At 49.3% G+C, this 22,615-nt stretch overlaps 1 protein-coding gene across 15 annotated transcripts in view; it reads left to right on the plus strand.

Annotated features, from left to right (window-relative positions):
* The window catches only part of NCOR2 (nuclear receptor corepressor 2), a 235,548-nt gene that overhangs the window by 95,921 nt on the left and 117,012 nt on the right, over window positions 1–22,615 (plus strand). For all 15 annotated transcript variants that reach the window (XM_051633721.1, XM_051633729.1, XM_051633730.1 and 12 more), the window contains exons 4-5: window positions 1,516–1,696; window positions 21,271–21,450. In XM_051633721.1, coding sequence (XP_051489681.1) covers window positions 1,516–1,696; window positions 21,271–21,450 — 361 coding nt within the window. The remainder of the gene's footprint in view (window positions 1–1,515; window positions 1,697–21,270; window positions 21,451–22,615) is intronic.

A 22,615-nucleotide genomic window follows, 5' to 3' on the forward strand; every position in this document is an offset into this window, starting at 1 on the left:
GAGTTGTGGTTGAGTTTGCCATGCTGCTGCAGGGGAGGGCAGAGGGCTTTGCTTGGAGGCGGTGCCCATGAGAAGGTGGCTTTAATCAGGGTTCTTCTCTCTGGAAGCGGTCCAGAGTTGTTAGAGCTGCTGGAAAAACTCCTGCTGGCCTCACAGGGCCCTGGGTCCTTCCTTTTTTGTCATCCTCTCCAAAATATTTAATTAGCTAGGTAAAAACGAACGTTAGCAGTTGCAGTTTGTGGGTGGGGGCCAAACAGTGCACAAGACCCCCTGTTTTTTAAGCTTGCTCTTGGCAAAGAGCTTCCTCTCCTTTGAGTAGCTTCAAAGGCTGTTTAGTTTGTCAGTGTTTGGTAACTGGGGAGGATACTTCATCGTGTAGCTCTGGAGAACTTGAACAATCTTGTTGAAGGGAGAAAAAAAGCAGTCTTCCAAGCTTTGAATCTCCTGTGCTTCATTTTATTTTTATTTTTTTTAAGTTACACTTCTGCCTGAAGTGTTAAAAACACACCCTTGGAGCTGCTGCAGCAACACTGATCCTTGGGCATAGTAAAAAGTTTAATGTATTTTTGTAGGATCCCTTTACCATTCCCACAAGAGAATCCTGCTGGGAAAAAAACAGACCTACCAAAAAAATTTTACAGTTGTTTAAAAAAAGCAAAACCAAACCCGATTTCCAGGTATTACCAACTGCAGATATTTGACAGGTGAAAGACATTTGAGCCCAACATGACTCGTTGGTGCAGTTGCTATCACTGGATAACGTGCCTTTACAGCTTGCCAGGTCTGTGTTGGAGACGTGCAACTACATGTGGCCAGTTTCTTTTTTCCTCCCCCTTCCTGGAAAAAGAAATCCCTCCTGTCTAGCCACGGAGGAGTCTGCATTTTTTCCCCAGCATATAATCCTTGGTATTCCTGTAGAAGATGCTAAATAAAAACAGGGGTGCAGGTGCCTTTGACTAAATAACCCAAAGGTGGGAGAAGGGAGCTCTGCCTGCTTTAGGGACCACAAGGGAATTGCTGGGCCAGATTTTAGGATTTTTCTGAGCTTTGGCTTGTCCTGGCCAGCCTGACCCACATGGCATGTCAGGGAAGGTGCAAACCTGCAGCCTTGTTCACTTTGCCCTGGCTTAGCGACAGCCCCCTCTGCATGTGATGAGATAGGATTTCCAGGGGACATGGTGGTGGTGCTGAGGAGGGGGATGGCAGGGTGACCCATAGAGCTTGGAGGGTGGCTGTGATGGTGCATCCCATGTCTTGCTCCCTTGGTTGATACCTGCATGCAGTGAGCACTCCAGGAGATGTGCCATGCCCAGAGACTGAGCTATGGAGCTGTGCTTCCTGACTCTGCAAGACCTGAGATGTTTGAGTCCAGGGCCACCTGGCCTCCCTTTGTGCATCCTTCTGGGAAAAAGGCAAAAGTTGAGCCCTCTGTCTTCCCCAAGTGGCTTGCAGTCATGGAGCAGGGGAGAGCAGAGGTGGTTTGTTTTCTAAAGGTTCCTTTCTCTTGGCCCCCAGATCTCAGGAGCTGCACCTGAGGACCGAGGCGCATTCCTATCTCTCTGACCTGACCAAGCAGTCAGACTTGGAGTTCATTGAAACCAAGAGACCACGCCTGGATCTGCTGCAGGACCCGCTGATGCGGCACTCGCCTCTCGTGAACCAGAGCCAGCAGGGAGGGACAGAGGATCTCTCAAAGGTAAGGGGACAACAGCCATGGATGCTAGCTGGGAATGGGGTCTGCATTTTGGGCTCCCCTTGGTTTGTGTAGTGTTATCTTTGAGGCTCTGAGCTGCTACTGAAATTGGTGTAGGTGGTGGTTCTTAATGCATCAAAGAGTGCTTGGTAGTGTTGGACAGATACGAGGGGACCTCTTTGAGGAAAGAGAAGCTTATCAGCCTTTCCCATAACTGTTTGAGTCATGGACCTGCATTTACTGGGCTATTAAATGCACCAGAACAATTTGGAAGCTCTTGTAAGCTGAATTAGGGGTGGTCATGTCTGGCTTTCCTGGGTACTGTGCTCTGATTTGATTTTTACTTGACCTTTCTCATTTATCACATCTCTATATTTAATATTGGTGTTTGAAGAGTTTGAATCGGTTGCTGGTGGTTCTTTAATACAATCTTCCCCAGGAAAGCCTCCCTTGTCCTAGTCTCATTGAGCAAAGCAAATTGTTTACTTGCAATAGAGAAATCCCTTGCTTGTGTGCCTGTTGGGATGTACTTTCATGCTCTGTTGGGGTAGCTTGTATTTTATTTTACCTCGAGCTTGGACACATTTCTATTTGGCAGTAAAGTCTTGCTGGGTAAACAGGCTGGGGGCAGCTTCTGCTGCTGCCAAGGTGGGCTCCAGTGCTGAGCACTGAGGGTTAATGCAGCTGCAGGTTGGGCTTTGTGGTGCTGGATCCCTCAGTGAAATGAAAAGGAAGGGATGGATTGCTGTGTCCATGTGGGAGCTGGCTGAAATAATATGTAGGCAAGAAAGCTCTTGCTTGGGAGTGCTGGGATATTCACTTATCCATACAACTTGCTCTCCTTTAGCTCTTGGTAGTGTGTTGCCTTGGAAAAGATGCCTCTGGGATGCTGTGGCCCTTTGGTGTCCCATCTTTGCTGCTCCCTCCAAGATGTGCCTTAAGGCCACGAGTCTGCTCATTGTGCCACTGGGACATGTTGTGGTGGCTCTGAACTGCAGAGTATACTCAGGGGTGCTGGGTTGTGTAGCTGATGGGGAAAATAAACTGTTGGCCATGAAATAAAAAATATCCCTCTCCAAAGGTAGGAGAAAACCAGGGTGGCTTTTCTGTCTGCACATTATTTCCATCGGCAGTTCTGTTCTGCCTCTTGCTGGAAAACCATGTATTGTCTTAGCTCTTTGTTTCTAGTAGGCAAAGCTGCTCTTGAGTCATTAATTGTTGAGTTTAGGGGCTGCGTTTGCTTCTTCGTCTGTGACACGTTTCCAAGAATCACATGCATTTTATGAGGCTTAAAACATTTGTTAATGAAAGAGAGAGAGAAAGCTATGAGATACAATTCAGCAAGACAAGATTATGCTTTTAGTGGAGCCATCTGTAATTGCAGAGTCTGGAAGGAAGGGAAAAAAAAAAAGTGTTGTCCATGACTGGTGAGAGCCTAAAGTGGAGCTGGGATTAGTTGCTCAAAACCAGTGGGGCCTATTTCCAGAATCGGTTTGATGGAGTTCACAGCAAAACTGGCATGATCTTGGTGCTGTTCAAGTGGTTGGGAGCAGAAGGCAAGTCTGGGGTGTATGACCACCATTGTCTGTGAGCTGTGTGTGGACTGGTGGCACAGGTATGATGACGGGATGTGTGTCCTGGAGTGGTGGTGCACAGGTAGTGGCAGGACGTGTGTCCCAGTGACCAGAGCTGGACAGAAACTGGCCATTCTATCTGTGCTGCTGGATCAGTGCCTGATGGAATCGTTGGATGCTTTATCTAGGGCAGCTTTGCAGGCCAGGTGAGGTGCACCATGTATTGCTGAACACAATGGTCAATGTTCAGACAGAGGATCCGAGAAGTTGTTCACTTACCCCTTAACCCCATTCCACATTGTTGCAGTCACTGCATGTGGAGGAGCTTGGTTTACTCCTCAGAGTAACAGTGCTGGAACTGCTTTTTGTGGTGATTTTGACTGAGCTAATTTTTGCACAGTGAAGAGTTCCACAAAACTCTCAATAAAAAGGGCAGGGTTTAGTTACATTCTCTGGGTGCCAGCCTGACTGTCTCAAGGGATGTAACTGTAATGCAGCAGCAATGCATGTTGCTTTTGGGCCATGGATACCTGTTGGTCTCTGTTAGTTTCAGAGCAGCAGTGCAGCTGAGGTGCAAAATCAGGTCTGTGGTTGTGTGAATTTATAATGTTCCTCGTAACTGTGGGTTACACTGCGTTTACTGACCTTCAGCCCAAGGAAGAGAAGTTAACTCCATTCCTGCACATTTCCAAGGCCTCTGTTTTGGGCCATAATCTTTGCTCTGAACACGGATGAAGTAATTGACATGGCAAATGCTGGTAACAGGTTCCAGAGCCTTTTCCCCCAAAGAGGCTTAGATCTCTTAGGTCTTTTATCTCCCATCTACCTCTCCCCAGCATGGAGTGAGCTGGGCCCCTTTACCCCATTCAGGATCACTGCAGCCTTGCTCCAACCAGGGCTTGGTTTGTGAGGAGAAGGTAATGTCTGCTGTTAGTTCAGTGTGTTGCAGCTGGAGAAGACAGATGTGCTGTTGGGCAGCATGTCTTTGGAAATCTCAGTTGGTCTAGTAAAAAATGTTACCTTTCCTTACAAACCGCATTGCTCATGGCCTTGAACACTGGTGTTTGTTTTCAACTGGGGCAATGAAGGTTGTTTTCTTGCCTGTTTTCCCCTACTTGAGTATTTTTTTCCCTGTGAGGGGGATTGCTGTGATGTTGTATGTGGTCCTGGGTTCCTGCTGCTGGATGGAGCCAGGAGGGCTCAGGCCAGTCTGCTGGGGGAGAAATAAAATCTCCCTGTGCCATTGGGGGCTGATGTTGCCTCCCAGAAGGTGCTCCCTTGAGCTGGCTGAGAATAACCAGGCAAAAACTAAAGCAGGACTGTTTTTTCAATCACTACAAGCCTGGATGTGAGATTTGCTGGAGGAGCTGCCATGAGGCAGATTTGCCGGGTGTGCTCTTGGCAGAGATGCAGAAGCTGGTTCCCAGGACCCTTGGTGGCTTCTGCTTTCTTTCCAGTAGAGAAAGTCACGGACCTTCATCACGTAACAGCAGATAGCAGTAAACCAGACGGCTCCAGAGCAGGCCAGTAATGCATTTGCAGGCTCCCCTGTCTCTGCACATACGTGTGCAGCTGGTGCTGCCTGTGATCCTGCCCCGCGGGGACGGGGGGCAGGACATGTCTGGTCGAGCAGTGCCTGCTCTCCAGAGCTGGAGATTAGTTACTCCTGCCTCTCCCCTTCCATCCCTTCTTATTCCCGTTATGCTTCCACTTGCTCCTCTTCCCATTTCTGAGACTGCTTTTCCACCACGTACGTGGTTTGCTGCTCCTTCCTATAGGATGTGAGTCAGTCGTGATCTGCATTTAGTCCCCTTGTAAGGGCTGGCTGGCTGCACTTTCATGTAGCCTATTGCTCCAGCAGGAATATGCTCGCAGGGAGCCATGTAGTCCCATGGGGACAGGGCTGGGTGGAGGCTTAGGAAACCTGAACCTTGCTGCCATCTGCCCTGGCAGGCTGCTGGTCACTGGGTAAGTCTCTTCCCCTTTCTGTATCTCAGATTTCCCCATGTGTACAAGGGACAATGCCACTTCCCTCTTTTGTAAAATAATTAACAACTATTGATGGAAAAAGGCTATTAGGAAGCCATGTGTTGTTAGGGCTTGGACTCTGCTTTACATTGTTGAAGGGTTTTAATTTCTTCCCTTGCTGCATGAATGTTTTTGTTATGCTACAGACTGAAAAATGGAATAAGAAAAGGGAAAGGGGGAGTCTTGGAAAAAACAGCACCAAGGCCAGGAAATATGTATGGCAGAGCAGAAATTAGGGCAAAGGGCATTTGCTTTGATGCACGTTAATCTAGCTTTAAAAGCAATTAATTGAAAAAGGAGGAATTAACACATTTAAAATGCCTTTTTAATGATGCATTGAAGCCAGCAGTGTACATGCTAAATTTCACACTGGCTGCCCATTCCAGAGCCCAATTTACAATAAACTCCTGGAAAACAGGCGGTGGGAGGGAAAGGCTCTTGGCTAGCCCACTAACTCCTGCCCTGGCCACAGGCCGGCAGAGCACCCAGGACAACCAAAAGGCCTTTCAGGAGCCCTGCTTCCTCCTTGGCATGCTGGCCAGTGCATTGGCAGTGTTGTTCCCTGGTAGCTGCTCCATCCCAGCATTCCCAAAATGCAGGGCTAGGCGTGAAAGATATGCTGGGGACTCCCACAGTGGGATTTGCCTCAGCGTGAGGAGGGATGTTCAGAGCAGCTCCCGGTGTTGATATCTGGGCTGACCAGCTGGTAAATCACCAGTGGCATTTCTGCTCCGTGGCTTTGTTATGGGAACATTGATCTGTTGCTGGGATTAACCTCTCAGAGTTTCCAGTGGGTTGGTCTTGCAGTTATTAATGAAACTGGCTGCAACTTGTGTTGACCTTGGCAGAGGCCCCAGTTGGCTTGGAGGTAACTGGCAAAAGCATAATCTCTAATTGAGTAATCCAGTGCTGGGGGAAGGGAGTGGAGGGGGTGGAACCACAGCCATGCTTTGAACTGGGAGAGCCGCAGTGCTCCGACGGGATGTGGGGGAGTGGAGGTGGGTGCTGAGCACGGCGGCCGCCGAAGGAATTAGCAAGGAAAAAGGAGGTGGCATCTGGGTTCCCGCACCCCAGTCTCCCTCTTGCAGAAATCAGCCTGAATTCCAGCACCTCCCTGTGACTTATTGCCATGGAACAATAGTGCAGAGGGGCTGGAGAAAGAAACGAAGCTGTGAGCATCCGCTGTCCCTGGGCGCGTGTCCTCCCGTGGCCTCTGAGTCTGCAGCATGGATCATGCTGGGCTCTCCCTTCCCTGCTGGATGTTGTTTTTCACTTGGGGAAAAAGAGTTCTGGGCTCATTACTGGGGCTTCTGATGAACTTGCAAGTGGGGACCCAGTGACAGCACAGAGCTCTGTCATTTTTTGGCTGTACACCTCTCCTGCAGGAGGTGGAGCCATTTCTGTGGCCAGAATCTTGTGGGGAGGGAAGGGGAATCTGCCAGGGAGTCCCATGGGATGCCCAGGGTGAGGGATCCTGGGGAGCAGCAGTGGCACTGTTGGAGAGCGGACACACTGGTGCGGCCAGCACCCTCCTGCTCACTCCAGGTTAGCCGAGACCCGAGCGAGATGCCAGCATGTGGCTGCATCAGCCCTGGGAGAGGTGAAATGCATCAAAATAGAACCATAGAACTAGTCAGGTTGGAAAAGACCCTTGGGATTACCGAGTCCAGCCATCATCCCTACTCTACAAAGTTCTCAAAAAATGGGCAAAAATGGCTTCTTGGGGCAAACCCAAATTCTCTTCCTGCAGGATGTTCAACGCAAAGCCTGTATGTGCTGCCATGGCTTTCCAGCTGCTTCTTGAAGAGAGTGGACTTGTATGGAAGTGGCTCTAACCTCAGGTCTTCTGAGCACAGAAATACAACAGTTTAGTGGGTCCAAACATACGATGTCTTTCCAGCTTTTGTTCTCATTCTCCATTGCAGCCTTCTTGGCCAGGAGGCAGGCTGGGCTTTCCCCTAGGTCCCAAGGCTGGTGATGCAGTTAAGTGCCCATCAGGAGCGAGTGGTGTGGGGCTGCTGAGTTCAGCAGCTGTAGGAGGATCCTCCTGCAACGTGTTCAGCATCCACCCATCTGCTGCACGGTTGCTCATGCTGTTGACTTGTGCCTGATAAATATCTGATTGCAAAAACGATTTGGTGGGGTGGGGGAGGGAGAAGGGAGGACTTTGTGTTAGGGCAGCAATGATTCAAAGCTATTTCTGGGAAGATGAGGGAGATGTTGGCATTCTCTGTCATTCCAAACATATTTAAAAGCTGAAATATTTGCATTGTTCACGTTGTCACAGTGCAAACACTTCTGGCTGGATTTTTTCCTTCCCCTGCATTCCTCCCTCCTCTGAAGATAATTTCCAAGTTGCAGGAGAATGAGTGTGTGTTGTCCACTGCTCTCCTATGGGTGAACACACCTTCAGGAGTGTGTGTCTGCCTGGTGCAAGCAGTCTGACTCTTGGGGTGTGCCTGGGAGCCCATTGCAGTGGCTGTGCCAGGATGGCTGTGAGGGCTGGTCCAGCAACTCCTGCCAAGCACCAGCGCGGGACAGGGAGCCGAGGGAGCAGCCAGAGGAGTCCTGTCTCTGGAATGGGGTGCTCCATCCTGTGCACCATGGACTCATGCTGGTTTCATTTGAAAACATGGCACACAGTTAGGGGTTGTGTAGGCCTTGGGAGGTGTTCAGCTTCTCCAGCTAGCCCTGGGTAAAGGGAAGGAGCACTGAGACAAGACAACTGATTTTATTTCATTTTTCAGCAAAGAGTCTATGGCCAAAGAACTGGACTATGGCTTGAGAGGTGTGGGCATGGCTGGGAAAACCCTCATGGGCTGTTGAAATGCTTCAGAGGCAGGATGTAAAATATGAGCTTGGCCTTCCCTGAGCTGTCTACAGCCCAGCTCTCCCCTGCCCCAGCTGCTCCAGCCTGGAGCAGTTCTGGACCCATAGAGAGTGGGGCTGAGACTCAGCACGGCTGGAAAACCGACAGGTGAACTGAGGGTGCCTTCGAGCACGGGTGGTTGTTTCACACTTTTTCAGCTCATTTGTGGTGATTGGCATCAAAACAACCTTTTAAATTGCTTTTCAAACTGGAGCAGTGGAGAAGGGTGGTGTGGTAAGGCTGGCTGCTCTGGGGAGCCTGCTTCATCATTTACATAATTGGACTTTTCTGTTCCATTCAGTCAATATTACAAGGCTTTCGCAGTGTGACATCTCACCTGGTCTGCTTGAGGGAAAGCAAGTGCCTTGATTCTGTGCCTCACCCCTGTAATTGGAAGAAATGCTGCCAGTTTTTCCTGCTTGCAACAGGGCAGTGTTGGGAGCTGGGTGTGCTGCATGCTTTCATGGGGATTTTTCTTCTCCATCTTTGAAGTGTTGGTACATCTGTTATGTGTATCTGTTTTTTTCTTTAACAGCAAGGATTATTATGTGCCCTTTTATGTTCTGAAAATATGAGAGCAAAGCTAGTTTGCTGTTTCGCTTTGTGAGTCCTTGGATGGGAATTAGGCAACGGGGTTGTGTGGCAAGGACTGGCACCGGTCTCCTGTGCATCATTTCAGGGCATGGGGATGATGCAGGGTGAGGAGGGCTGTGCTGGCTGCTGCTGGTGTCCACCTGCAGTCAGTATGTTTTTGCACATTTGTGGTGAAAATTAAACCCCTGCCTGGAAAAAATCTCCAGGGAAGAGTTCAGTCCCAGTACCCAAAGTGATATTCTGGGTATTTTCTTCTTCCTATACATTTTCAGCTTGATCTGGATTTCTTCTCTTACTTCATCTTCTGGGAAGGGGTGTGGGTGCTGCCAGGCACGGAGCACTGTTCCAGCTCCTGCTGGATCCAGGTGTGCTCCAGGATGAGTGTATGTGAATCTTCCCACTTCCATGTGATCTGGCCAGTCAGTGCAGGTGACAAAGCAGCAGGAGATGGTTACTGATTTGCAAGCATGGATGTCTTCTCACAGATGAACTTTGCCTCTCTCCTTGTTGCACATCCCTTGTGTCCCTTCTCACCAACAGTCTTCCTGGGGAGGGAGACTGATTTAGTGGGAGCAGCCCAGGTGTCTTCTCCATGAATATAAAGCACCAAGCACATTTTTGGTGCTGTATTTTCCATCATTATGAAATGCAGCCCATCCACAGCACTGACTCACTCAGCAAAAGCCAGTGAGTTGTGACACCAATCAAATTAATTTTGTGAGTATTTCATTCTAAGTCCTTCCGTCCCAGAGCTGGGTGGAGAGCTGTGGAGGAGATGCAACAACCATCAGTGGTGCTTGCCTGCTGCTGCTGGAGGGGCTGGCATGGAGAGTGATTTCAGAGATGGATTTGGCAGAGAGGAGTCCCTGCTCTTTGTGCCTGTGGTGATGGAGCTGTAATAACATATTGAACATGGCAATAGCCCTTGCTAAAGCTCTGTGACTTCATGTCCGGGCTTCGTGGAGCTTCATCTCTTAGCACCAGTCTCAGCTTCGATAACAAGAGAAGCTGTCAAGTTCCAAAGGGCCTAGTTACAGTCACTTGCTGAAAACCTCCTTTCTTTTTGGACCCAAACCTGATTTTTAAACATAAAACCTCATTGGCTGTGTATTAGGCAGAGAACATGCAGAGAGTTTTCTGGCTTGCTCTGCCACAAAATGCTCTGCAGCTTTGTGCTGCATGGGGGGGCTGAGGGGCAATGGACACTGGTGTGTATCAGGAATGCTGGCTGCTTGCTTGCAAAGCAGAGAGGGGTTGTTTTAGGACAAGCTGACAGGACCTTGGCTTGTTCTGCTGCTCTCAAAAAATTTAATTCTAATTCTTGGCACCTTTTTCGAGGAGGATAAGGAGAGAGGCAGAGTCTGCTCCCTCTGTCCTTGGAAATGGGCTTTCTCCCAGCGGCAGAGCTGGCTGAGGGGGAGCAATGTGCTCTGTCCTGCTCCCAGTTTGGTGAATCTAAAGCAGAAATTTAGTGGGGTAGAGGCAGTGTGGGATGAAATAATCTGAACCTCCTCCTCCTCCCCAGATACTCCTTGGTCACCTTAGCGCTCTGACTGAGCATCTTCTGCATGTGCCAATGTTCAGCCCAACTTCTGCTCATCCTGGGTTGGGACTAGACCCCTAAATCCTGCAGCTGATACCTTTTCCTGCAGGATGCAGGGCAAGAGCAGAGCACTGTCCTCTGGCAGTGCCCAGCAGCAGAGGAGGAGATGGGCAGCAGACTGGTGGTTGCCCAGTCCATGGTGGACATCACTTGGATGAATGCCTCATCCTGAGGGGTTCCAGCACCTTGCTCCAGCAGATGCCAGCAGTGGGTTTCTCTGCTGCCCTGGCACTTTATCATTTCCTCTCCTGCAAGGTAGCGCCTCCCAGACTTGCCTTTGAAGGACCTGCTCTAATTGCTGCCCTGACAAGGGACATGGCTGATTTTTTTCCTCCCTGCACTGTTCCCAGAGGAGCAGCAGTGATCCTTTCTGCCTTCTGATCTCCCCTTTGGATGCTGTCATTCCTGCAGCTGCTTAAGAAAGAACGATTGCCTAGTGCAGATCAGGCCACCCCATGTGGCTACGTTACCAAACCAAGCTCAGGCTTTTATTCCAGGCTGCTTTTCAAGTCTGTTATTTTATCTCGTGCCAGCCATCCCAGGTATGACGTAGAGCAGATTGCCCCCAGCACCTCGTGTGTGTCTGCCTCAGCAGCAGGCAGAGTGGCAGATGTAAACACAGGAACGTTACGGTCTTTGAAACACAAAAAGCTACTAAAGAACAGGCAGATATGTGTATATAGATATATAGTCTGCATTAGAGTCATGGCTTTCAATATATTTGGAGAGGGATTTGTAAATTCATGCATCCATGAATGTTTCATGTGTGTGTACTTTTTCACAGGTCTTTAGGTAATTGAAAGGCTTACATTTTTTTCATGTACACATACAAATAAATACATAGATATGCTGCTTTATATACTTGTGAGCTTTTTTTTTTCCAAAGGCTTCTTCTAGCTGTGCAATTCAGTGCTCCTGCCTTCAGCAGCCGTGCAGAGCAAGGCTTACAGTCTCGAGCAAAGCTAAATATTGATTTGAGTCAATCTGGGTGCACTTGGAGACATCACTAGTGTTCATGAATACAGCATAATCGCTGATCGGAGTGGGGAAATTTCATCATAAAGGCCCCAAAAGGGAGGTTTATTATTGCTTTCTTCCAAATGCCTGAATTTTATTAGCTTCAGTCATTCTTGGCAGGGCAGTGGAATGGGATTTTATAGTTAGCAAAGGAAAAGTAAACACAGTAATCATTTCACAGCCCTGTTCCTGCCAAACCAAGATGGAAATTCCAGCCTTGGTGGGAAGCTGCTGCTTTGCTAACAGATAATAACAAATTCACTGGGGGCTCATTCTTGCTATGGGAGCAGAGATGTTCAGTTTTCTCCCTGTAACATCCTGGTTTGGAGGCACGGGTGCTTCATGTTTTTCTGCAGGAGTAGCCTGGCCAGAGGTTTGCAGTTTGAGTGACTCCCACAACCATTTGCAATTAGAAATGGTTCTTCTGCCCTGAGCCTTTGGGACCTGCTTTGTTCTGTGCTTTTGTCACTGTTTGGTCTTTTCTTGGTCAGTCTTGCTCTGATTGCAGAGCTGAGTGATCCTTCAGGAGCATCAAGCTGGAGACACCGGGATACTTCCTGCACCCTGAGACTGTCTCTGCCCACTGAATGGGAGGAAAAAAAACGATCACGGCCAAAAAAAAAAAAATCTCTTCAAATAAATCCAAAATTCTTGTGAAGGGTTTGTTTTGCATGTTCTTCTGGGCTTGTCAAGGCAGAGGGCTGGGCTGATGGTTCACGTCTGGACCAGCACCCACCTGCATTTCCTGCTGCTGGGGGACATTATTTCCTCCCACCTTCCTGTCCCGCCGGCTGTGGGGATGGCCACGGGGATGGCCACAGGGTGAGCCACGGGGTTGGCCACAGGGATGGCCAGCACTGCTGCTCCCCTGCCTGGCCCCCCGGGGCACAGGATGCGGCCTCCTGACGGAAAAGCAGGCGGAGCAGTGAAGGAAATGGCTACTCAAACAGGCGGCGAATGTCGAGGCAGCCCCTTCCACGTGTCTGCACAATTATTAGAACAATAAACCATTGAACGCAGCCGGCGGCTGGCTCTGATTGATGGTGCAGCTGAAGGTTGCTTTGCACCACCCCTGCTCCCCTGTCAGCACGGATCCTGCACAGCAGCGCATCCCGCTCCGCGCTGCGCCTGCCTCTGGCAAGGCGGAGGTGCCTGCAGGCAGCAGGGGCCGTGCCCCATGTCCCCAGGTGTGTCCCAGCAGCACACTGTGTGTGGGGTGCTTGGGGCTGCAGCTGGTGCCTAAGTTTTGGATGTCCAGAGGGTCTGCCAGGGTGCTGGTGGATGCCTTGAGCAGTGGAGAGGCAAGCAAAGGTGTTGTCCCCCCGTGTCCTGTGCATGTCTGGGACAGTGTTTTGCAGGGTGTGGGGCCAACACACACTTAAAGGGGAAATCCCAAAAAAGAAGGAGGAGTTAAACAGGCTTCAGTGGTGTATTGGTAACAGCTGAGGCCACTAAAAGCTCTATGAAAAGTCAAGCCAAACTGTCTCCAGGGGAGGGCTGTTTTCCCCAATGAGCCTGTTCCTTACATTGGTTAAAATTTTTTCAGAAGTGTCCAGGCAGCTGTGAGCCTTGTTTCATGCCTAACAAATTTTCCAGTGCAGCCACACATAATGGAAGTCAGATCAGCTGGAATTCCTGATGAAAAAGTTGCTTGTTTTTTTGGTTTCAGCCAGTGAGGTTCACAGCTCAGCTTCATCAGTGACCTCCCTCTGCTTCCAGGCCGCTCAGTTCAGATCTCATGTGCGTGTTTGAGTCTCATGAGACATTCACACATGTGTACTGAGATGTTCTGATAGAAGATGTTCTGATGTTTCTGATAGAAATCTCACTAGATTTTAGGGGCAGGGGAAGTCTCTGGAGTGTTGCCATTAAGTCTGGTTTTGTTGCAGTCTTATAGTTTCTGTTTTATATGGATGAGAGGAATTTGATGTCTTGCTTTGATTACCCAAGAGCCCAGCTGGAATGAAGCTGTACCTTGAGTGACCTTAAAGACCAATGAAGTGGTGGCATGTGGTTGGTGAGGGGAGCTCGGTGGATTGCTGTAGGAGCAGTGACTTCTGTTTTTTGAGCTGACAGTGTTGGAAGAGGAGCTGCTGGGAGGCAGCAGGAGTTCAGTGCTGGGACCCTTCAGCCTGTGACTGATGTGCAGCGAGGCCCTTGCGGCAGTTTTTTATGATCTTGGCTTAGTGCAATGGCTCTTAAATGTAAGCAGAGGTTTGGGTTGGTCCCACATTTTGCACCTCAGCCACTGTTCAGGCTGGTTTAGGTCTTGGTTGCATGTCCTTTCTCCATCAGTTAAGCTCCTCAGTAGGCAGCTCAACCTCCAGGATTTGTGGAAAAATAATTGGGGTGATGGTTATGCAGGGAGAGCAGAGGGACGGAGCATGAGCAGCCTTTAGGTATATCTCACTTGTGGCTGGTTAAATAGAGCTGTCTTCAATCGTTCCCTTCTCTCCCCTCTAAATCCGATGCCCCTTCAGGCCAGCTTCCCGATATTAATACCGTGTGCTCGTCCTGATTAACTCCCTGCCAAATCCCTTCTCGACAGGGTGCTGCCCTGAATGGACCTTGTTTGGATTTGCATGGCTGAGGAGTCCCTGCCCGCTCCCCTGCCTCCTCCTTCCTCCCTGGCAATGGGAGGAAATGTAAATGTTTCTGAAGAGCAACATTTCCATTTCAAAAGCTGTTCGCTCAAGTGCGTCTGGAGTGCGATTTCTCTCCCCCCACTTCTCTCTGAATGGGAGCTTTAGAAGTCTCATTTCCTCTGCTTGATAACACCAGGCTGAGAAGGGCTTTTGTCTTTTCATTTCCCCTCAATTTTTTATTTTTAAATAAGTGAGGTTTGTAGAAGCTGCCGTGGTGGATTTTCCCTCCCCCGTGTTTGTCCATGTGCTGGAGGATGCACCTGGTGTTACCCAAGTGAAGGAGATGGAGCTTCCTGGGGTGCAGGGCAGGACTTGCTCCCTGGCTCAGGGCTTGGCTGGGCTGGGGGCTCCTGCTGCCTTGCCCTTCCCGAGGGGGCACCAACCTGGGGCCACCATGTCAGCTGCCCACTAAGGCTTCTGCAAGCAGAGGAGGAGGTTTGCTGGGCACATCCAAGCTGTGGAGCAATGTGCTGCTCTTCCTGGCCATCCCATGGGCAGCAGTGGCTGAGTGGCGCTGAGCGTGCTTCAGGATCTGGCCCCACTTTAATCTTGCTGACTTGTTGCCCACCTGCTTTTTGGCTGGTGTGGCTACCCCAGTTGGGGTGAAATTATGTTTGTTTTTTAACATGAAGCTTGGTGGAGAGCTGCAAGAGGGAGATGGGGACGTACGGCTGAGGTGACACGTGACAGGCACGATGATGTTCTTGACAGCTCGTTGCTGAATGCAACACCAGCACAGGTGAAATAATGCTCAGGATGGCTGTTGGGTGGACAAAGTGTTGAAAGAACATTGAAGTTGCAAATGGAGGAGTGGAAGAGCTTGCTGCTCTATGGGCCACCCTGACAACCCTCACTTGTCCTCTGCCTTTTTTGCCAAAAGCATCAGGACATCATCTTCAGTTTATATGACCCTTCTCAGTGCCCAGGATGGCTTTCATCTTGGGCTGAGTGGTTGCTGATTGCTTTCCTTCATCCTTACCATTTGTTGGGTGGTTTCAGGCTCTACCTGCTCTCCAAACCACAATTCCTGCTGTTGTTGGTGGCTCTTATAGGGCACTTAATGCTGTTGGCCCAGAGCATTCCACACGTGCCAGTAAGGTCCATCCAGCTTATCCCTTATCTTTCCTATGGGCAGACTGTGATACCTGACCTGGAGCTCCCCAGGACCCCACTCACATGCTCAGTTCAAAGTAATTTTCACTATGCAAACACTGAGATTGTTTTTTTAATATAATTTTATATATATATACTTTTTTTTTTTACTTGGATGCTTTTTCAGAGTTAGCAAAAGGCGAGTCACTGGCACAGAGCAGTCTCGCCAGATGTATCAACTGTGCAGAAGATGCTCAAAGAAAAGGTTCCCAGAATCTTTCTGAATGTTGCAAAAAGGCATATTTTCCTCTAAACTTGTTCTTGGAAGCAGCAGAGTTGTTTTGGCTGAAATTTACTATTTGGGGGGGGAAGCCAACACAACAACCCTAAAAATGTCTGAAGCAAATACTCATCATGGAAAATTACAGTCCAGACAGTTAATGTTGTAACAAACTTTGGGTCAACTGAAAATCCAGGGATGCAGGGTAGGAAGGCAATCCTTAATGAGAGGTGGAGTGATTAGCTCCTCTTTGTAATGAGTAGATGGGTAGGTGAGAATTCATCACTCCTGCATAGTCAGTAGGGAATGTCCCTGTTCAGTGCAATTATTATGCATTAATGGTGAAAGGCAAGAAGGTAATGAAAGGCACAACATCCTAATGCCTTGGGCTTCGGTGGGAGTTTGCCTGAAGTAGGGTTTTCTGGTTTTCACCCGTTATTCTAGGCTACCTCTGAGTCCATGAGCCATGTTTGCTGCTGCTTCTGCTAATATCCTGTGATCCTGAGCTCCAGCGGCAGCATCTGTTCAGGACAGCACAGCGCAGTGGCTTTTTTGAGCACAAGTTTTGCAAAACCAGATACTAGGCTCTGGTTAGTGCATTTAACTGTGTCACTCACTGGCGAGCTTTTACACAGCCTCGTAAATCTGCTGGTGGGGGTGGGGAGGGAGGGTCAGCATTTGGTACTGGTTTTGCAATTAAATTGCTTCAAGCTGTTGAAACATTGGGGAAGTTTTTTGACCTACTTTCGTGCAAGCTTAGAAATTGTTGAGATATTTTTTGCCCTGGCTGTGTGGAATTCAGCTGGATTACAGGGGAGAGGAATTCCGTAGGCCTTCTCAGAAAGTCACAGACTTATTTAAAAATAAATAAATAAAGAGTCAGCTTTGCCTTCAAGCTGCTCCTTAGTCTCCAGCTTCGTGAATTCCCATTAGAGCATGTGCTGGGCTACATCCAGTGAAAGCAGCCCCTTGCCTGCACGTGCCATGGAGTGTAGGGACAGTAGACAGAGGTGGGTGATGCCTTGATCGGAGGTGTGATGTTCCTCAGGCACACCAGTGAGCCTGGCATGGGAATGCCTGTTTGCTCCTGGCTGATGGGCAGCACCACTCGGGCTCCCCAGAGTCATGCTGCGTATTCCCAAAGTGCACATCTACCTCCCACCGCCGAGACTCAGCCCAGCCCTGAGCCCAGCAGAGTTTAAGAGTTAAAACCTCTTTTGAAGGGTTGGGTTGCTGAAAGAGCCATTAGCACAGCAGATGGTCCTGAACAAAAGAACTGCAATAACTTGATGTACTTTTCACTGCTCAGGAGCTCTGACTTCCTACTTGAACATCTCACTGGGGAAACAAATTGGTAGTTTTCAGCCCCTTTGACTTTTTCCTCCTGTTAGTGCTGTCATCTTGGGGCTGCTGATGTGCCAGAATGTACTGAACACTTTTCCAGTTTAAAAACATTTTCCCTTGGTCTATATTTGGCCTATTTAAGAGCTTAATGGATGTTTTTACCTTAAAATCTGAGGGATGAAGGTGTGAGGTATTGACTCTCCTGCTTGGTGTTTGTCCCAGGGTGTGTGGGAAAGCCCTGGAGCCCTGTGTCTGCTGGGGTGTGTGATGTGGCTCAGCTGTGGGTCCCTGGATGGGGGGACAAGCTCCTTCACATGGAAAGGGTTTGGGTGGGGTGTGAGTGTGGTGGGCTTGAGCCATGTTCACTGGCTCTGTGCTGCTGGGAGAGGATCAGGTGGGGGAGGCATCCTTGCCAGCGGGCCACCCTCATCACAAGCCCACCTTTTGTTCCTGTGGTTATTTGGGGAGAATAAATTTGAGCAGCCCTGGCCCACCCTGCCTGCTTTGGCAATCTTCTCCAGCCACGAGGGTGCATGATGTGTGAGTGGGCAGGAATTGGAGATAACACCTCTTAATCCCTCCTGGTGCTGCAGCAGAAAGTGCTGCTGCTGACTGATAATTAGAAAGTGAACAGACTGTGGGAGAGCTGATGTTGGCATCCCCAAATCTCTGTCCTGGGCTTGGGGGAACACCACTAATGATCTGATTTAGAAAGGCAGAGAGAGACCAGGACTTATCAAAGATAATATGTAGGGCAAACACCATGGTGCCGCTCTAGAGATCCTGAGGGTCATCCCCAGCAGGCAGGTCTGTTTGCTTGGTGCCCACCAGTGCCGCACTGGCACTGCCTGCGGCTGTGGAGCCTTGGCAGTTCCACCAGTGTAGTTTTGAAGAGGCAGCTGGCGTGGCTGGAGGATCAGAAGAGTCAAAATGCATTTTGCAGAGAGAGTTAAGTTCATGGCAGAGCAGTAGCTCAGCTCCACCTCTCCTGAAGGTGGGAAGTAGCCAAGAGAAGTTAAGTTTCATGGAGGCTGGGCTATCCAGCCATAGGTGCTGGGCTGACAGGTGGCACAAACACCCTTCTCCATCCCACCAGTTCCCATGAGCTCCCTGGGGGCATCATATCGATAACGCAAAATAAGGAGGAGCCAATGGTCTGGTGCAGGTTCCAGCATGTCCTGGGACCAGGGTTGGGGTTTATACCATCTTTTGTCTTCTGGACCCCCTTGGCAGTGTGTTTAAAAGCAGGGATGTCAAATTTACCCACTAACTTGCTCTTCAAGGCATTGACATGCAGTTGCCTTACCCTTTTTCTTTCCCTTCTTTCTTCCATGTTTTTAAAACCCCTGCCTACTAGTGTGTAGCAGGCTTGCACCATTAACTTTAGCTGTGTTGGGAAGAAAAGTGTTTAGAAGAAATCCACCCCCAAAGCCTGGCCTTGCTCTTTGATAGACTCCTCAGTGATAATTGTCTTCTTCAGTGCCAGCATCTCCTCTTGCTGTAGGAAGGTTTAAGCAGCCTCTGCCGCCCGCTCGCCCACCCTTGTTATCATACAAATCACATAATAATAAGGCCAGGGATAAACAGGAACTACAGTAGCTGTTAGCTGTGTATAAAAACAAATCACATGGAAACAGTATAATTACTGAGAAAATATCAGCTTGAGTAATGCAGTAATTGTTTTCTTCCCTCCAGCAGATTTATTCCAGCTCTCCCAGCTCCTGCTGGTTTCAAAGTCTGTGGCTTCACCTTAATAAGAAGAATTTCATGTTTCACACTGCACTTGTTCACAGCCTGGGTGCAATGCTATCAGAAGCAGAGGAATAGATTTTGAGTGGCTTCTTAAGAGAGCTGGGAGACAGAGCAGTGGTTAAAATGCCTTTACCCATTGGAGTCCACCCCAGGCTCTGGGTGGACTTTCATCTTTGCAAACCTTTTTTCAGCCCATTTTTTTGATTGAGAATGGCTTCTTCGTGCCTTGTGTAAATCTAGGAGCTCTGCTTTTTGGACCTCACATTGCACAGACAAGCACTTTTTTTTGCCTTCGTTTGATTTTTCCTTCCTCTTGCTGCTTGTCAGTTCCTTTATTTAGAGAGGTGCTTGTGAAATGCCAGTGACCAGTTATTTGAGGTCCAGGGACATGGCCTCTCTCTATTGCTATAATCATCTCCTAATACCAGATGATGATAGGTTTTGTGCTGTGACTTGCAGCAAGTTCCCCTTACTCAGCTTCGCTGCTGTTTTGATTCAGATTCTGCAAGGTAAAATGATTAAAATGTATCAGAAACAGTTTTCTAAAGGGTTTTATGCCAAGCAGGAGTTTAAAGATGCCCTCCCTTGCATATTGTCAGATGTGAGAGTATTTTTTGTTTCAAGTGCATGGAGAGAAGTCTTTTTCTCCTGCATTTTTGGTGAGTAGCTTGCTTTCCTTTAGAAAAACCTGCCCACCTACAAGCCACTGCCGCTTCCCCTTCCCATGTCTGAATCTGAACGAGATTTTATGAGCACCTGACTCATTTTTTGCTTCTCGTGGTTGTCCTGCTCCTCTTGGCGTGATAAAAAACCCCAAACCACCAAAATAAAACCTCAAAAAACTCCTAATTGTGGAGAACACAAATCCTTCCTGCTGCAGCAACCTGACCAGTTCTAGCGTCTAATCACAGGGAAGTAAAACAAGACAGCATCTGCTCTTTGGTATTCTCCAGAAACCTTTGATGTTCTAGTTTCTCTTCTGAACAGATACTGGAAACAGTCAGCTTAGCTTTCTGCTGCCTCTGTGCTCTTGGGACTGGATGACCCCCACGCAGGGCAATGAGGAAGTTTTCAGATTGCTCCTTTGCTTTCTGTCCCTTGATGGCAGCAGTGAGAAGTGCATCGATGCCTCCAGGCTGCACCCAGCAGTGGTTCTTCCCTGACTGGCTTGATGTGTTCTTCAGCTAGAATAGGGTTTAGCAGGGAAGAGGAGGAGGAGGAAGAAGGCACCAGTGAACAGTGTTGGTGTCCTGGGACATGGCCACCTTGTTGGGAAACATCCTCCTGGTTCCAGCTCTGCTGTGGACGTTGTTGCCTAAAGGGGTCCATGCCATCCTTGTGCCACCAAGCTCCATTGTGTCACCCTTGCCCTGGCAGCAGGACCAGCCCAGGGAGAGGGTTGGTGGCCGTGAGTCAGCACGGAGGGGAGGACACTCAGCACCATTTGGTGCAGAACAATGTCAGCTTTGTCTGGGGGTGCAGGGCTGCTGTAATGAAGGTAGCAAAGTTGTGTGAGCTTCTTCACTTGTTCTCCTCTCCCCTCCCCAGCAGCTGCAGCTGCACAGCCTGGCTCTGGTGTACTGTTACAAACCAAGCTGCAGCTCCTCTTCCTGCCCCCTCCAGGAAAAGAAATCCATCCACTCACTAAGCAAATAAATAAACTTTTAATTAAGGTGTTGGGTAGCTGCCAGAGAGGAGCAGCCTGGGTCAGGGTAGGCTGGTGGTGTGCTGTGATCCCTGTTTGCATGGCCAGTGGCTGTTAAACAGCTGCTTAATCCAAGGTGCCTTCATCAGTGGTGGACAAACTCATCCAGGCATGCAACTTGTACTTGCAGGAGATGGACTCTTTCATTTGGAGCTGGAGGAGGGAAGGATGGTGGGCAGGTGAGGTTGCCTGGTTCCAGGATGCTCGTGGGGTACTAGCTTCTTGGGCTCAGCGAAGTTGTGGTGCTGGAGGAGGAGCTGAATGTTTTGATGTGATTTCCCTCTGCCCCCAACTCATGGTCATTAGAGCTGCTCCCTGTGATGACCACAGAGGTTATGCTGATGCATCCGGGCTCTGATTTGAAGGGTGTTGTTGAGCTGATAGCTTCTTTAACTGGAATTTAAAATCTGGTTTTCATCAGTTTGGTCTATTTTTATCTCAGCTGACCTCACCTCTCCCCATTCCCTGCATTTCTGGATGGGTGCACTTGACATCCAATGCTCAGAACTCCCTCAAGAATTTAACAAGAGATGGAAGAAGACCTCCATGAAGGAGGTGGGGGTCCTCTCTCCACCCGGGGGCTGTGCTCATAGCCCCTTCTTGTTTGGCATGGTTAATGCCACTCTTCCCTTCAGCATGGCCATAGCCTTGTTGGAAGAGGACCTGACTGTGGCTACCTCATTTTTGTGGAGAAGATGTAGCCTTGAGCTGGCTGCTGAGGTGTGGAGGGACAGTGCTGCTAGAAGCTCCTGCATATGGATGGATTTCTTGATTCTGTAGGAATGTGAGTAGCCTGGAAGGTGGTGGGAATCTCTGAGGCTTTGGCAGGAGGATGAGCTGCAGTCAAGTCGCTGGGACACTAACCTGGTGCTCTCTGGAGATGCTGGAGGTTGCAGAGCACTGTGATGATGTGATCTGGCAGCTGATGCTGCTTAGACTAGCAGGTTTTTGAGGGGGGTGTGTCTCAGAGGGCTGGGAACAGACCAGGGAGCTGTGGCAGCTGGCATGGGTGGATGAGAGGAGGATCCAGAGCCTCCTGGGAAAGAGCTGACCTGGTTGCTTTGTGCTCCCCAGGATCGTGGTCTACCTGGCAAACTGGAGCCTGTGTCGCCTGTGAGCCCCGCTCACCCTGAGGCCGAGCTGGACCTGCTGCCGGCCCGGCTGTCCAAGGAGGAGCTCATTCAGAACATGGACCGCGTGGATCGCGAGATCACCATGGTGGAGCAGCAGATCTCCAAGCTGAAGAAGAAGCAGGTAAGAGTCCGTGGTCTGGAGGGGAGCACATATCCTCACTTCTGCATGCTGCCTTACTCCCTGTCCTTGCCCATGCATGTCCACAGAGAGGAAGTGGCAGGGCCAGTGCCACCAAGATGGTCTCTGTCTGTGCTCTCTGTCATGGCATGGGACATTTGCAGCTGTGCCAGCAGTCTGGAGCTGGTAGTTGCAAGCCAAAGGAGCTTTGAAAAACAAATTTGTGGCATCCTTTGCATTTCAGAAGACCTTGAAGGCAGAAAAATCTGTCCTTGGTGACTTGCTTATGGTCATGCAAGCAGTCAGTGGCAGAGCTGGAAATGCAGCCTGGGTTGCCCAAGTCTTCCACACAGCCAAGCATTAGCACAAGGTCTTTTCTTTTTCCTTTCCAGCAATTGTGTCTCCCCGGTGCTGTTGCTGCCACTTGCAGTACTGGGCTGTTGAAAACATGGCTGCGATGTCCTAGTGGCCCTTCCTGTGCATCTTGTCCCCTTCTCTGGGGCTTTGCAGCTCTGCAGCCATGAGCAGCATCTGTTCCAGCTCCAGTCAGGGCTGAGCCTGAGCCAGGGATTTGAACCTGATCTCCTTGCTTAGCGTTTTACCCCTGCACAAGAGCACTCCCCAGCAGGACTGCCAGCTCTGTGTTGCTGTGTATACAATTACCATAAACCCATTAAGAGATTAATATGACAAAACCTTGGGGGACGTCTGTGAAAAGACCCACAGACTTAAAGGCTTTTCCATTTCCTTCCTGAACCAAATCACTTCTCTTTGCCTCTCTCTTACTGGTGGCTTTTTTTTTCCTTTGCTTGGGGTCAGTTTCTAAACTCCCTGGCTGCTCATCCCAAACAGCCTGAGAGGAACAACCTCTCCTGAGGGTTGTGCAGCAGGAATTTGAGGATGGAGTAAAGCCTCTACTTGGGCTGTCAGTGCTCCTCAAGGACAAGCGTGCAGTTGACCTTCCTCCCCATCAGATTTATATTTTTCCATACCAGATACTATCCCTTTCTTTTCTACAAGACAAAGCAAGGAGTTTTGGGTTTGTTTTCAAACAATATGGTCTAATTAATGTGAAGGACCTTTTTGTTTTGTGTGTGTGCTGCTTTTTGTCTGCAGAGGTATCAAAGTGCTTAGGAAGAGGGAGCCAGGAGTGGGCAGAAGCAGCTGG

The sequence above is a fragment of the Apus apus genome, chromosome 16, assembly GCF_020740795.1.
Source record: "Apus apus isolate bApuApu2 chromosome 16, bApuApu2.pri.cur, whole genome shotgun sequence".
In the NCBI taxonomy this organism is placed as follows: domain Eukaryota; kingdom Metazoa; phylum Chordata; class Aves; order Apodiformes; family Apodidae; genus Apus; species Apus apus.